Source organism: Coregonus lavaretus, assembly GCF_964263955.1.
Source record: "Coregonus lavaretus genome assembly, contig: HAP1_SCAFFOLD_702, whole genome shotgun sequence".
NCBI lineage: Eukaryota > Metazoa > Chordata > Actinopteri > Salmoniformes > Salmonidae > Coregonus > Coregonus lavaretus.
Window position 1 is genome coordinate 194,748 of NW_028163467.1, and position 15,563 is coordinate 210,310.

General features: G+C 47.4%; 1 protein-coding gene across 1 annotated transcript in view; it reads left to right on the top strand.

Moving 5' to 3' along the window:
* Positions 1 to 1,590: 1,590 nt before the first annotated feature.
* Positions 1,591 to 15,563, top strand: part of rbm26 (RNA binding motif protein 26) — a 46,553-nt gene continuing 32,580 nt past the window's right edge. Inside the window, exons 1-13 of the mRNA XM_084192983.1 lie at positions 1,591 to 2,008; positions 2,319 to 2,437; positions 2,568 to 2,704; positions 3,022 to 3,110; positions 3,808 to 4,025; positions 4,690 to 4,980; positions 5,248 to 5,475; positions 5,755 to 5,868; positions 6,731 to 6,874; positions 7,483 to 7,594; positions 13,468 to 13,651; positions 13,807 to 14,112; positions 14,419 to 14,613. Coding sequence (XP_084049109.1) covers positions 1,950 to 2,008; positions 2,319 to 2,437; positions 2,568 to 2,704; positions 3,022 to 3,110; positions 3,808 to 4,025; positions 4,690 to 4,980; positions 5,248 to 5,475; positions 5,755 to 5,868; positions 6,731 to 6,874; positions 7,483 to 7,594; positions 13,468 to 13,651; positions 13,807 to 14,112; positions 14,419 to 14,613 — 2,196 coding nt within the window. The 5' untranslated portion in view covers positions 1,591 to 1,949. The remainder of the gene's footprint in view (positions 2,009 to 2,318; positions 2,438 to 2,567; positions 2,705 to 3,021; positions 3,111 to 3,807; positions 4,026 to 4,689; positions 4,981 to 5,247; positions 5,476 to 5,754; positions 5,869 to 6,730; positions 6,875 to 7,482; positions 7,595 to 13,467; positions 13,652 to 13,806; positions 14,113 to 14,418; positions 14,614 to 15,563) is intronic.

The following is a 15,563-nucleotide window of genomic DNA, read 5'->3' on the forward strand; positions in this document are numbered from 1 at the left end:
TGTTGAAGGTACTGTAGTATCTGTGTGAGGTGTTGATGTGTTGAAGGTACTGTAGTATCTGTGTGAGGTATTGATGTGTTGAAGGTACTGTAGTATCTGTGTGAGGTGTTGATGTGTTGAAGGTACTGTAGTATCTGTGTGCGGTATTGATGTGTTGAAGGTACTGTAGTATCTGTGTGAGGTATTGATGTGTTGAAGGTACTGTAGTATCTGTGTGAGGTATTGATGTGTTGAAGGTACTGTAGTATCTGTGTGAGGTATTGATGTGTTGAAGGTACTGTAGTATCTGTGTGAGGTATTGATGTGTTGAAGGTACTGTAGTATCTGTATGAGGTATTGATGTGTTGAAGATACTGTAGTATCTGTGTGAGGTATTGATGTGTTGAAGATACTGTAGTATCTGTATGAGGTATTGATGTGTTGAAGGTACTGTAGTATCTGTGTGAGGTATTGATGTGTCGAAGGTACTGTAGTATCTGTATGAGGTATTGATGTGTTGAAGGTACTGTAGTATCTGTATGAGGTATTGATGTGTTGAAGGTACTGTAGTATCTGAAACTTCTACCACTATGGCTGAGGTTTGTATATTGTTGGTTAGATGAACTTTGCTCTGCTTTGCTGAAACATCTTGAAAGTATTACTATAGGGGCCCCCCTAAAACAGAGGACATTGGGATATGTATAAGGCCAGAGATTGGTTTATTCAAGTCACGCCATCTTATGTTACATGAAGCATAGGATATATATACCATGTTTTAACAAAGGGACGGGGAGAGTGATCATATTTTGAGATTGGGTTTTTTGCTCTCCAGATTCTGCAGAAATCTGTAAAATGATGCTGAAATCTCTGATATAATAAACGTTTATAATCAAGTGCTGTGTCAGCGGATTCCTTGTCAACACAGCAACACAGCATCGTTATTCGACACCACAGTACCAAGCTGTCTGTTTAAGCTGTTGGCACATAGTTCGGACGCTCATCGGTACAACACAAGACCTGCAACCAGAGTTCTCTTCACAGTCCCCAGGTCCAGAACAGAGGCTGGGAAACACAAAGTATTAAATAGAGCCACGACTACATGGAACTCTCTGCCACCCCAATAAAACCAGTTAAAACCAGATAAAATAACACCTTACTTCCCAAAGGGGACTGTGAAGAGACACAGCCATTTTATATAGTGTGTATTGTAATTTGCGCTGTACTATGTATTAGACCTAGATAGTGTGCATATGTACTGATATGTAGGCTATGTGTGACGTTTTAAATGTATGTATTTCAGTCCTTGACTAATAATGTTCTGTACTATGTACTATGTACTATGTTTAATGTGGACCCCAGGAAGAGTAGCTGATGCGTTTGTATCGGCAAATCGGGACCCTAATAAATACCAAATACAAAGTTCCAATGTGACCGTTCTTGTTATTCTCGCGATATCTGTCAGCGAGAGAATACCAAATACCAAGTTACAATGTGACCGTTCTTGTTATTCTCGCGATATCTGTCAGCGAGAGAATACCAAATACCAAGTTACAATGTGACCGTTCTTGTTATTCTCGCGATATCTGTCAGCGAGAGTACACGGAGTAAATAGTCTCCATTTATTTGCAATGAGGGGAGGCCTGCACTGCATGAACATTCAAACTAGCTGAGGGAATAGTTTCTCGTCAACAAATTGTCTTCCCCTTTGTATTGCTAGAATTTTAAAAAGCAAGAAACACACAAGACAATATAGCTAGCTACAGCAAGTCGTTGGGCCTTTGCGTTGAAGAGAACCGTTATAAACAGCTAGCCAGGCAGGTTTGAGAGAAGGCGCTAGCTAACAGCTAATGTTAGCTTGCTGACTTCTTGTCTTGGACACACTGTATCTTGTCATTTCGGAGCTGAGCCATTTCCGTAGGAGAATTAAACTCTGGCTACTGAGTGGAAGAGACGTTGACTGGTGTCTGAAGATGATCATAGAAAACCTAGATGCCTTGAAAACGTGGCTTTTCAAAACCCTCGAACCAATGTAAGTAGCTACATAACGTTAGCTAGATGACTAACGTTAGCAACATTAGCTTGCCAGCACCAGATGCAACGACATGACTGAAGACATGGCTAGCATCGTTGGATGCTAACTGGCTAGCTAGTTAATGTTTCTATCATTGTGGCTAGATATTTAAAACAAAAATAGGAGTTTATAGTTGAGAAATGGTCTGTTATCTTGTAATCGATTGGTCTTCTCGGTATGGTAAGAATATATCCTAACTAATTGTGTTATTGTATAGCTAGGGTTGTCTGGCTAACTCTGTATTTGTGCCAACACTTTTCCTCTCTAGTTGTGATGCGGACCCTTCTGCCCTCGCTAACTACGTCGTTGCCTTGGTGAAGAAAGATAAAAGTGAGACGGAGCTCAAAGCCCTGTGCATCGACCAGTTGGATGTATTTCTACAGAAAGGTAGGCTTACTTCAAACAAATGTATAGTCGCGACCTTAATATGCAATGTGTCAGTGTCAGCCCAATACTATACGATACGCTCACACCTCGTCTTCCTCCCCTCGTCTTCCTCTCCTGTCTTCTCCGCCAGAGACGCAGACCTTTGTTGATAGACTGTTCGAAGCTGTGAACGCCAAAAGCTACCTACCTCAGCAAGACCATCAGCCAGGCTCCGCGGTCAAAGCAGAGGCGACCAGGACGGACAAGGACGACCAGAGGAAAGATGAGGTGACTGGCTGAGTCATGTCCAAAGGCGGCAACACTTAGAGGGCATGTTTACTCTGTGTCTGGGAGGGGAAACCGACCCGTCTTCTCTTCAACAGTGATGCTACAGGAAACACACCTGCGGTAGAGTCTAGTGCCTCTGCATAGCTGGCATTGGAAAGTTCACACTCCACAGTCCTAACAGTAGAGATCTATTGTCCAATAGTATTCTTTGTAAACATGAAGTGGGATGTTTTGTAAATGGTAAACAGGATGAGATCAATGCAATTCATCTACTGGTACTTTGAGTATCTCATTCCAACCTTGGGTGTGTTTTCCAGCCAAGTCGTGAGGAGGACCGGGGCAAGAAGTTCTCCAGGAGAGTGAACTACAGTCCCCCGTCCAGCTCCCCGTACAGCAGAGACAGCAGGTCAGTGTCAACATGGTCCTCTGTAGCTCAATTGGTAGAGCACGGCGCTATTAACGCCAGGGTAGTGGGTTCGATCCCCGGGACCAACCATACCTAAAAATTTATGCGCACATGACTGTAAGTGGCTTTGGATAAAAACGTCTGCTAAATGGCATATTATTATTATGACAACATCTTAAATAGTTCCCTATTAAATTGACCTGGTCAAAATTAGTGTACTATATAGGGAATAGGGTGTCATAGGGCTCTGGTCTAAATTAGTGTACTATATAGGGAATAGGGTGTCATAGGGCTCTGGTCTAAAGTAGTGTACTATATAGGGAATAGGGTGTCATAGGGCTCTGGTGTAAAGTAGTGTACTATATAGGGAATAGGGTGCTATTTGAGTCAGAAGCATAAATACCCACACCTGGTCAAATGTACCAGTCTACCTGTCTCTGTCCTCCCCTACTGTTCACTGGGTTGTTGGCTAAATGACTGTGTTCTCCCCTCTCTCTCTCTCTCTCCTCTCGCTCTCTCTCCTCCCTCTCGCTCTCCTCCCTCTCTCTCCCTCCTCCCCCTCTCTCGCTCTCCTCCCCCTCTCCCTCCTCCCTCCTCCCCCTCCCCCCTCCCTCCTCCCTCCTCCCCCTCCCCCTCTCCCTCCTCCCCCTCCCCCCCTCTCTCTCTCCCCCTCCTCCCCTTCTCTATCGTTTCTCAGACGAGGGGATGACCGTAAAAGGGACGACCGTACCAGGAAGCGAAACGATTACGACCGCAACCCCCCGAGACGGGACTCGTACCGGGACCGTTACAACCGTAGGCGGGGTCGTAGCTACAGCCGCAGCAGGAGCAGGAGCAAGGACCGGGCCAGGGACCGGGACCGGGACAGAGACCGGAGCAGCAGGAGTCACAGCAGGAGTCACTCCAGGAGCAGAGGTGAGAGGGAGGGAGGAGGAGGGAGGGTAGGAGGGAGGGTGGGAGGGAGGAGAAGGAGGGAGGAAGGGAGGGAGGGAGGAGAAGAGAGGGAGGGAGGGAGGAGAAGAGAGGGAGGGAGGGAGGGAGGAGAAGAGAGGGAGGGAGGGAGGGAGGAGAAGAGAGGGCGGGAGGGAGGGAGGAAGGGAGGGAGGAGAAGAGAGGGCGGGAGGGAGGGAGGAAGGGAGGGAGGAGAAGAGAGGGCGGGAGGGAGGAAGGGAGGGAGGAAGGGAGGGAGGAGAAGAGAGGGCGGGAGGGAGGAAGGGAGGGAGGAGAAGAGAGGGAGGGAGGGAGGGAGGAGAAGAGAGGGAGGGAGGGAGGAGAAGGGAGGGAGGAGGAGGAGGAGGAGGAGGGAGGAGAAGAGAGGGAGGGGAGGAGAAGAGAGGGAGGGAGACCAACTCTGCTTGTGTGTAGGCTTGTGTTCCAGCACACCTGATTTAAAATAATCAAGGTTAAGACGGAAGACCATGATCAGTTGATTATTTGAAAGTCAGTATGTCTGGCTGTTCGACTAGTGCTGGGCTGGAACAAAAGCATGCACGCCCAGCCGCTCTACCTCCTGCTCTAGATATCATGACTGTTTACATTGTCCTACTTCCTGCCACTTCCACTATCCTTCTGATCACAGAGCGGGATGCTGGGAAGTCAAAGTATGAGGCCGACCGAGGAGACCGGGGGAAGGAGGTTGGAGCTGGTGACGGCCTCCTGCCGATCCCCACGGCAACCACCACGTTCCCCGTGCCGACGCTCAGCAGCACCATCACGGTGATCGCCCCTCAAGGTAACCACAGCAACACCTCTGTGACGGACAGCTGGTCGGACTTCCACACGGAACACGCACTAGACCGGCCCCCTCCGCCACCGCCCTTCAACCGGGGTCCGCCCCCTCAGCAAAGGAAACGTTGCCGTGACTACGACGGTAAGCAGGAAGGAAGTTCACGTGCCTAAAGATGTTTTGTTTTTACACCAAGACTGTATTTTAATGTCCAGTATGACTGAGGACAAGGAGAAGGTTTGGAGTGATTGTATTTCTTCTGTTCCGGAGAAGGCCTTCTGTATCTAACTGTCCTCTATCTGTGCTTCTCGACAATGGTTTGTTCTGTATGCGTGGAGCCATGACAGGTGGTGTTGTTTCTGTGTGCAGTCTTATCTGTTTACTGTATAGTGTTGATGTGTTGTCTTCCAGAGAAGGGTTTCTGTATGCGTGGGGACATTTGCCCGTTCGACCACGGTATTGATCCAGTGGTGGTGGAGGACGTTAATCTGCCCAACATGTTCCAAGCCCCTCCCCCTGTCCCGGGGGTCGCCCAGCCCCCCCCAAGCTTACCGCCCCCCCCAGGACCTCCCCCTCTCATGACCCCAGCGCCCGTCAACCTCCGCCCCCCTGTGCCCCTGCCAAGCAGCCTGCCGCCAGGTAGGAAATCAGTGGATCTATTTATCATAAAACGCCCCTTGGCTTAAGACGCATCGTTTGCATCCCAAATGGCACCCTGTAGAGTGCACTTCTTTTGACCGTAGCCCGTAGGGTGTTTGCCCTCCTATAGAGATCTCCATAGAGACAATAATTCACTAGAGTGGTTGTTGTCAGACTTGCGTAGTTCTAGAATGTTCTGTCAATGGCAGCCGTCTTGGTCAGGAATAAATCAGAAACCATTCTAGTGTTTTATTTAATTCTGTGCCCCCCCCCCACCAGGCCCCCCCCTCCAGGCATCAGGGATGGATGCTCCTCCTAACTCCGTTCCCACTATCGTAACCACAGGGATACGATCCTCCATCCCCCAGGTCCCACCGCCTCTCTTCTCACCAGGTAGGTTTGAGATGGAGCTATGTGTGTGTGTGTGTGTGTGTGTGTGTGTGTGAGAGTTGACAACCAGAGGGTTTGCTAGTGTCAAATCCTAGGTGCCATCTCCTGCCGTTGTGCCCTTGAGCAAGGCACTTACTCCTCCCTAACCGCTGCATAATGTGCCCTACAGTTATCAACTTCTCCAACATCTGTATCCGTGTGTCTTTTCAGAGGGGAAGGGATAATGTGGAAGTTAAATGTCTTCTCTCTTTTGAGTCAGTGTTGTTGTCTCTCTCTGTCTCTCTCTGTCTCTCTCTGTCTCTCTCTGTCTCTCTCTGTCGCTCTCTGTCTCTCTGTCTCTCTCTGTCGCTCTCTGTCGCTCTCTGTCTCTCTGTCTCTCTCGGTCTCTCTTGGTCTCTCTGTCTCTCTGTCTCTCTTGGTCTCTCTGTCTCTCTGTCTCTCTCTGTCGCTCTCTGTCTCTCTGTCTCTCTCTGTCTCTCTTGGTCTCTCTGTCTCTCTCTGTCTCTCTTGGTCTCTCTGTCTCTCTGTCTCTCTCTGTCGCTCTCTGTCTCTCTGTCTCTCTCTGTCTCTCTGTCTCTCTCTGTCGCTCTCTGTCGCTCTCTGTCTCTCTGTCTCTCTCGGTCTCTCTCTCTCTGTCTCTCTCTGTCTCTCTCTGTCTCTCTCTGTCTCTCTCTCTCTCTCTCGGTCTCTCTCTCTCTCTCTCGGTCTCTCTCTCTCTCTCTCTGTCTCTCTCGCTCTCTCTCTCTCTCTCTCTCTCTCTCTCTCTGTCTCTCTCTCTCTCTCTCTCTCTCTCTCTCTCTCTCTCTCTCTCTCTCTCTCTCTCTCTCTCTCTCTCTCTCTCTCTCTCTCTCTCTCTCTCCCCCAGACCAGTATGATTCTGACATGTATAACCCTGAAGCTCCCAGCCTCACCAACACATCCAGACCTGTGTACCGCCACAGGGTCAACGCCCAAAGACCCAACCTCATAGGACTGACTATGGGGGAGGACCTGCCTCACAGAGACAGAGGTACACACCTTCAACACAACTAGTCTAGATGTGGATTTAGAGGGAAGCTGGGACAGAGGTACACACCTTCAACACAACTAGTCTAGATGGGGATTTAGAGGGAAGCTGGGACAGAGGTACACACCTTCAACACAACTAGTCTAGATGGGGATTTAGAGGGAAGCTGGGACAGAGGTACACACCTTCAACACAACTAGTCTAGATGGGGATTTAGAGGGAAGCTGGGACAGAGGTACACACCTTCAACACAACTAGTCTAGATGGGGATTTAGAGGGAAGCTGGGACAGAGGTACACACCTTCAACACAACTAGTCTAGATGGGGATTTAGAGGGAAGCTGGGACAGAGGTACAAAGCTTCAACACAACTAGTCTAGATGGGGATTTAGAGGGAAGCTGGGACAGAGGTACAAAGCTTCAACACAACTAGTCTAGATGGGGATTTAGAGGGAAGCTGGGACAGCGATGGGGAGGGACCTTCAACACAACTAGTCTAGATGTGGATTTAGAGGGAAGCTGGGACAGCGATGGGGAGGGAGGCTCACTAACCTGACTGGTCTGATCTAATCCATCCAGTCACATTTTATTTTTATTTTTATGAATTCCCAGATAAGATGCCCAACAGCAACAGAATGAGGATCGTTCTGGAGTCCGACTCTAGGAAGAGATCAGCTGTCTCAAACGACAGAGGGATGCCCCCCATGAAACCCTGGTCCGACAAGTAAGAACACACACACCCCCTGGTCCGACAAGTAAGAACACACGCCCCCTGGTCCGACTAGTAAGAACACCCACCCCCTGGTCCGACTAGTAAGAACACACGCCCCCTGGTCCGACTAATAAGAACACACGCCCCCTGGTCCGACTAGTAAGAACACGCGCCCCCTGGTCCGACAAGTAAGAACACACACCCCCTGGTCCGACTAGTAAGAACACACACCCCCTGGTCCGACTAGTAAGAACACACACCCCCTGGTCCGACTAGTAAGAACACACACCCCCTGGTCCGACTAGTAAGAACACACACCCCCTGGTCCGACTAGTAAGAACACACGCCCCCTGGTCCCGACTAGTAAGAACACACGCCCCCTGGTCCGACTAGTAAGAACACACGCCCCCTGGTCCGACTAGTAAGAACACACACCCCCTGGTCCGACTAGTAAGAACACACACCCCCTGGTCCCGACTAGTAAGAACACACGCCCCCTGGTCCCGACTAGTAAGAACACACGCCCCCTGGTCCGACTAGTAAGAACACACGCCCCCTGGTCCGACTAGTAAGAACACACGCCCCCTGGTCCGACTAGTAAGAACACACACCCCCTGGTCCGACTAGTAAGAACACACACCCCCTGGTCCCGACTAGTAAGAACACACGCCCCCTGGTCCGACTAGTAAGAACACACACCCCCTGGTCCCGACTAGTAAGAACACACGCCCCCTGGTCCGACTAGTAAGAACACACACCCCCTGGTCCGACTAGTAAAAACACACACCCCCCCTGGTCCCGACTAGTAAGAACACACACCCCCTGGTCCGACTAGTAAGAACACACACCCCCTGGTCCGACTAGTAAGAACACACACCCCCTGGTCCGACTAGTAAGAACTCACACCCCCTGGTCCGACTAGTAAGAACACACACCCCCTGGTCCGACTAGTAAGAACACACACCCCCTGGTCCGACAAGTAAGAACACACGCCTCCTGGTCCGACTAGTAAGAACACACGCCCCCTGGTCCGACTAGTAAGAACACACACCCCCTGGTCCGACTAGTAAGAACACACGCCTCCTGGTCCGACTAGTAAGAACACACACCCCCTGGTCCGACTAGTAAGAACACACACCCCCTGGTCCGACTAGTAAGAACACACGCCTCCTGGTCCGACTAGTAAGAACACACGCCCCCTGGTCCGACTAGTAAGAACACACACCCCCTGGTCCGACTAGTAAGAACACACACACACCTTCGTCCGACAACTAAGACTCTGTTTTGTTTTCATTTAATTCATTTAACTGCCTGAAGCGGGTACAAACTGAACTGAACCCAACCTTGACCTGAAGACATGAGACAGTTGAATGACAGGGTTATAGTCTGAAGACATGAGACAGTTGAATGACAGGGTTAGGGTCTGAAGACATGAGACAGCAGAATGACAGGGTTATAGTCTGAAGACATGAGACAGTTGAATGACAGGGTTATAGTCTGAAGACATGAGACAGTTGAATGACAGGGTTACGGTCTGAAGACATGAGACAGTTGAATGACAGGGTTATAGTCTGAAGACATGAGACAGCAGAATGACAGGGTTATAGTCTGAAGACATGAGACAGCAGAATGACAGGGTTATAGTCTGAAGACATGAGACAGCTGAATGACAGGGTTATAGTCTGAAGACATGAGACAGCTGAATGACAGGGTTATAGTCTGAAGACATGAGACAGTTGAATGACAGGGTTAGGGTCTGAAGACATGAGACAGCAGAATGACAGGGTTATGGTCTGAAGACATGAGACAGTTGAATGACAGGGTTAGGGTCTGAAGACATGAGACAGCAGAATGACAGGGTTATGATCTGAAGACATGAGACAGCAGAATGACAGGGTTATAGTCTGAAGACATGAGACAGGGTTATAGTCTGAAGACATGAGACAGTTGAATGACAGGGTTATAGTCTGAAGACATGAGACAGTTGAATGACAGGGTTATAGTCTGAAGACATGAGACAGTTGAATGACAGGGTTATAGTCTGAAGACATGAGACAGCAGAATGACAGGGTTATAGTCTGAAGACATGAGACAGCAGAATGACAGGGTTATGGTCTGAAGACATGAGACAGTAGAATGACAGGGTTATGGTCTGAAGACATGAGACAGTAGAATGACAGGGTTATGGTCGGAAGACATGAGACAGTTGAATGACAGGGTTATAGTCTGAAGACATGAGACAGTTGAATGACAGGGTTATAGTCTGAAGACATGAGACAGTTGAATGACAGGGTTATAGTCTGAAGACATGAGACAGTTGAATGACAGGGTTATAGTCTGAAGACATGAGACAGTAGAATGACAGGGTTATAGTCTGAAGACATGAGACAGTTGAATTACAGGGTTATAGTCTGAAGACATGAGACAGTTGAATGACAGGGTTATAGTCTGAAGACATGAGACAGCAGAATGACAGGGTTATAGTCTGAAGACATGAGACAGCTGAATGACAGGGTTATAGTCTGAAGACATGAGACAGCAGAATGACAGGGTTATAGTCTGAAGACATGAGACAGTAGAATGACAGGGTTATAGTCTAAAGACATGAGACAGTAGAATGACAGGGTTAGGGTCTGAAGACATGAGACAGTTGAATGACAGGGTTATAGTCTGAAGACATGAGACAGTTGAATGACAGGGTTATAGTCTGAAGACATGAGACAGTAGAATGACAGGGTTATAGTCTGAAGACATGAGACAGTAGAATGACAGGGTTATAGTCTGAAGACATGAGACAGCAGAATGACAGGGTTATAGTCTGAAGACATGAGACAGCAGAATGACAGGGTTATAGTCTGAAGACATGAGACAGCAGAATGACAGGGTTATAGTCTGAAGACATGAGACAGTTGAATGACAGGGTTAGGGTCTGAAGACATGAGACAGCAGAATGACAGGGTTATAGTCTGAAGACATGAGACAGTTGAATGACAGGGTTATGGTCTGAAGACATGAGACAGCAGAATGACAGGGTTATAGTCTGAAGACATGAGACAGTTGAATGACAGGGTTATAGTCTGAAGACATGAGACAGCAGAATGACAGGGTTATAGTCTGAAGACATGAGACAGTTGAATGACAGGGTTAGGGTCTGAAGACATGAGACAGCAGAATGACAGGGTTATAGTCTGAAGACATGAGACAGTTGAATGACAGGGTTATAGTCTGAAGACATGAGACAGCAGAATGACAGGGTTATAGTCTGAAGACATGAGACAGTTGAATGACAGGGTTATAGTCTGAAGACATGAGACAGTTGAATGACAGGGTTAGGGTCTGAAGACATGAGACAGCAGAATGACAGGGTTATAGTCTGAAGACATGAGACAGCAGAATGACAGGGTTAGGGTCTGAAGACATGAGACAGTTGAATGACAGGGTTATGGTCTGAAGACATTAGACAGTTGAATGACAGGGTTATAGTCTGAAGACATGAGACAGTTGAATGACAGGGTTAGGGTCTGAAGACATGAGACAGTTGAATGACAGGGTTATAGTCTGAAGACATGAGACAGCAGAATGACAGGGTTATAGTCTGAAGACATGAGACAGTTGAATGACAGGGTTATGGTCTGAAGACATGAGACAGTTGAATGACAGGGTTATAGTCTGAAGACATGAGACAGTTGAATGACAGGGTTATAGTCTGAAGACATGAGACAGTTGAATGACAGGGTTATAGTCTGAAGACATGAGACAGTAGAATGACAGGGTTATAGTCTGAAGACATGAGACAGTTGAATGACAGGGTTATGGTCTGAAGACATGAGACAGGGTTATGGTCTGAAGACATGAGACAGTTGAATGACAGGGTTATAGTCTGAAGACATGAGACAGCTGAATGACAGGGTTATAGTCTGAAGACATGAGACAGTTGAATGACAGGGTTATGGTCTGAAGACATGAGACAGTTGAATGACAGGGTTATGGTCTGAAGACATGAGACAGTTGAATGACAGGTTTATAGTCTGAAGACATTAGACAGTTGAATGACAGGGTTATGGTCTGAAGACATGAGACAGTTGAATGACAGGGTTATAGTCTGAAGACATGAGACAGCAGAATGACAGGGTTATAGTCTGAAGACATGAGACAGTAGAATGACAGGGTTAGGGTCTGAAGACATGAGACAGCAGAATGACAGGGTTATAGTCTGAAGACATGAGACAGTTGAATGACAGGGTTAGGGTCTGAAGACATGAGACAGCAGAATGACAGGGTTATAGTCTGAAGACATGAGACAGCAGAATGACAGGGTTATAGTCTGAAGACATGAGACAGTTGAATGACAGGGTTATAGTCTGAAGACATGAGACAGCAGAATGACAGGGTTATAGTCTGAAGACATGAGACAGTTGAATGACAGGGTTAGGGTCTGAAGACATGAGACAGCAGAATGACAGGGTTATAGTCTGAAGACATGAGACAGCAGAATGACAGGGTTATAGTCTGAAGACATGAGACAGTTGAATGACAGGGTTATAGTCTGAAGACATGAGACAGCAGAATGACAGGGTTATAGTCTGAAGACATGAGACAGCAGAATGACAGGGTTATAGTCTGAAGACATGAGACAGCAGAATGACAGGGTTAGGGTCTGAAGACATGAGACAGTTGAATGACAGGGTTATAGTCTGAAGACATGAGACAGCAGAATGACAGGGTTATAGTCTGAAGACATGAGACAGTTGAATGACAGGGTTATAGTCTGAAGACATGAGACAGCAGAATGACAGGGTTATAGTCTGAAGACATGAGACAGTTGAATGACAGGGTTATAGTCTGAAGACATGAGACAGTTGAATGACAGGGTTATAGTCTGAAGACATTAGACAGTTGAATGACAGGGTTATAGTCTGAAGACATGAGACAGTTGAATGACAGGGTTATAGTCTGAAGACATGAGACAGTTGAATGACAGGGTTATAGTCTGAAGACATTAGACAGCAGAATGACAGGGTTATAGTCTGAAGACATGAGACAGTTGAATGACAGGGTTATAGTCTGAAGACATGAGACAGTTGAATGACAGGGTTATAGTCTGAAGACATGAAACAGGGTTATAGTCTGAAGACATGAGACAGTTGAATGACAGGGTTATAGTCTGAAGACATGAGACAGTTGAATGACAGGGTTATAGTCTGAAGACATGAGACAGCAGAATGACAGGGTTATAGTCTGAAGACATGAGACAGTTGAATGACAGGGTTATGGTCTGAAGACATGAGACAGTTGAATGACAGGGTTATGGTCTGAAGACATGAGACAGCAGAATGACAGGGTTATAGTCTGAAGACATGAGACAGTTGAATGACAGGGTTATAGTCTGAAGACATGAGACAGCTGAATGACAGGGTTATAGTCTGAAGACATGAGACAGCAGAATGACAGGGTTATAGTCTGAAGACATGAGACAGCAGAATGACAGGGTTATAGTCTGAAGACATGAGACAGTTGAATGACAGGGTTAGGGTCTGAAGACATGAGACAGCTGAATGACAGGGTTATAGTCTGAAGACATGAGACAGTAGAATGACAGGGTTATAGTCTGAAGACCTGAGACAGTTGAATGACAGGGTTATAGTCTGAAGACATGAGACAGTTGAATGACAGGGTTATAGTCTGAAGACATGAGACAGTTGAATGACAGGGTTAGGGTTACATAGACCATCATAGAACCACAACAATAGGACAACAGTTAAGTCCCATTTTTTGATTTTTAGTTCATGTAACATGTCAATAACCTTTACACAAAAAAAAAAAAACCATGTTTGAACACAAACCAGTACAGGAGCCGTTCCTGTAATCTCCTTGTGTTCTGTCAGACCTAACTTCAACCAGCAGAACCTCCAGGGTGGGTTCCACAACAAGAACCCTCACCACCAGAACCAGAGGGCTGCGTTTGGGTCCAACACCAAGCTGACGGTCCGACAGATCCCACCGGAACTCAACAACATCTCCAAGCTTAACCAACACTTCAGCAAGTTCGGGACGATCGTCAACTTACAGGTTGGGGACTGGTCGGCTAACAACACCTTTCTGCTTTAGGCTGTAATGATTTTGGAAGTATGGCACCCTATTCCCCAATATAGTGCACTACTGCTCAGTGAGTGAGGGTTAACCTAACCCCCCCCCCCCCCCCCCCCCCCCCCCCACCCCTCTAGGTGACCTATGGTAGTGACCCGGAGGGTGCCCTGATCCAGTTTGGCTGTCACGAGGAGGCTAAACGGGCCATGCAGAGTCCCGAGGCCGTTCTCAACAACCGCTTTATTAGGGTCCACTGGCACCGTGAGGACGGGACGGGACCGCAACAGGGGACGGGACCGCAACAGGGGACGGGACCGCAACAGGGGACGGGACCACCACAGGGGACGGGACCACCACAGGGGACGGGACCACCACAGGGGACGGGACCACCACAGGGGACAGGACCACAGGGGCAGCAACACCATCAACCACACTCACTCATGGTAAGGCTACATCCCAAATAGCACCCTGTTCCCTATAATAGTGCACTACTTTAGACTAGAGCCCTATGGACCGGGGGGTCAAAAGTGGTGCACTTGGATTTAGGAAGCACCTTTTCATCAGACGGCCATTTTGCCCAATGCCACTGATTATTAGCGACCTCAGTTTTAGACTCTAATTTTAGGACCCAGAGTTTTTCCTGCTGGTTGGGTCAAACAGCAACGTAATGGACCTTCTATGTTATGTTGTTGACCTTGTTTGTTTGTTTGTTTGTTTGTTTGTTGTTGTTGTTGTTGTGTGAACTCCAGCAGGTGCAGCAGCCAGCCACTAGTCTGAAACAGTCAGTCAAAGACCGCCTGGGCCCTCTGCCTTCTGACAGCTCAGAGCCCAACCAAGACTCTAGTGTTGCCTCTCAGAATGCCTTCAAATCTAACCTATCGGTGAAGGAGAGGCTGGGCTTCCCCTCTAAACCAGGAAGTAACCCTAGTGGACCGGCAGGAAAGGTGAGGGGGGAAAAAAACGGTCCTCCTCTTCTCTTTTTCAATATATTGACAGTTCTCTGTGCTGATGGTGGAATGATCTAGAAGTGTCTCTCTCTCCCTGAGTGACTTTACTTGGTAACTCTTTTGTAGAAAATTCCCTTCTCCCACTCCTTGACTGATTTTTCGTAGGAAATCCCGCCTCTTCCGAGGTAGATTGGATAGAGATTGGCTAATGGGGAATTTTCTACAACTGTACCTTTTTTAAAGGAAAAATCCACTCAAACTATCTTTTGGTATTTTTTTTTCCGTTAGTCCACTGTTGATACAGTCCCAAAATGTTTTTCATGTCAGCGGTCAAGTTTTCAAGATATTGGACTTTGAAGAAGCATTGGGAGAATCTCAATTGCATACTCCTTGCGTCCTCTCTCCTCACCACCACCGCCTCAAAACTCCATTGGATGAGAAAGCTAGAGGTCCCGCCCATCTGACCACCTCCTCCAATGGGTTTTCAGGAGGTGAGGAGAGAGGACTCGGAGTATGCAAAGTGTCCCTTGCCTCGTCATCATGATGTACGTTTTGCCTCGTCTGACGTGGTAAGGGACACTCTGCTTCTTCAAAGTCCAATATCTTGAAAACTTGACTGCTGACATGCAAAACATTTTGGGACAATAGTGGAATAATGTAAAAAATATATATAAATATAGTTTAATACAATTAACTGGACCTCCATCAGGTGTTCTCCTATATAAGTCCACAGTATAACAGTAGTAATAATACCATTAACTGGACCTCCATCAGGTGTTCTGCTATATAAGTCCACAGTATAACAGTAGTAATAATACCATTAACTGGACCTCCATCAGGTGTTCTCCTATATAAGTCCACAGTATAACAGTAGTAATAATACCATTAACTGGACCTCCATCAGGTGTTCTCCTATATAAGTCCACAGTATAACAGTAGTAATAATA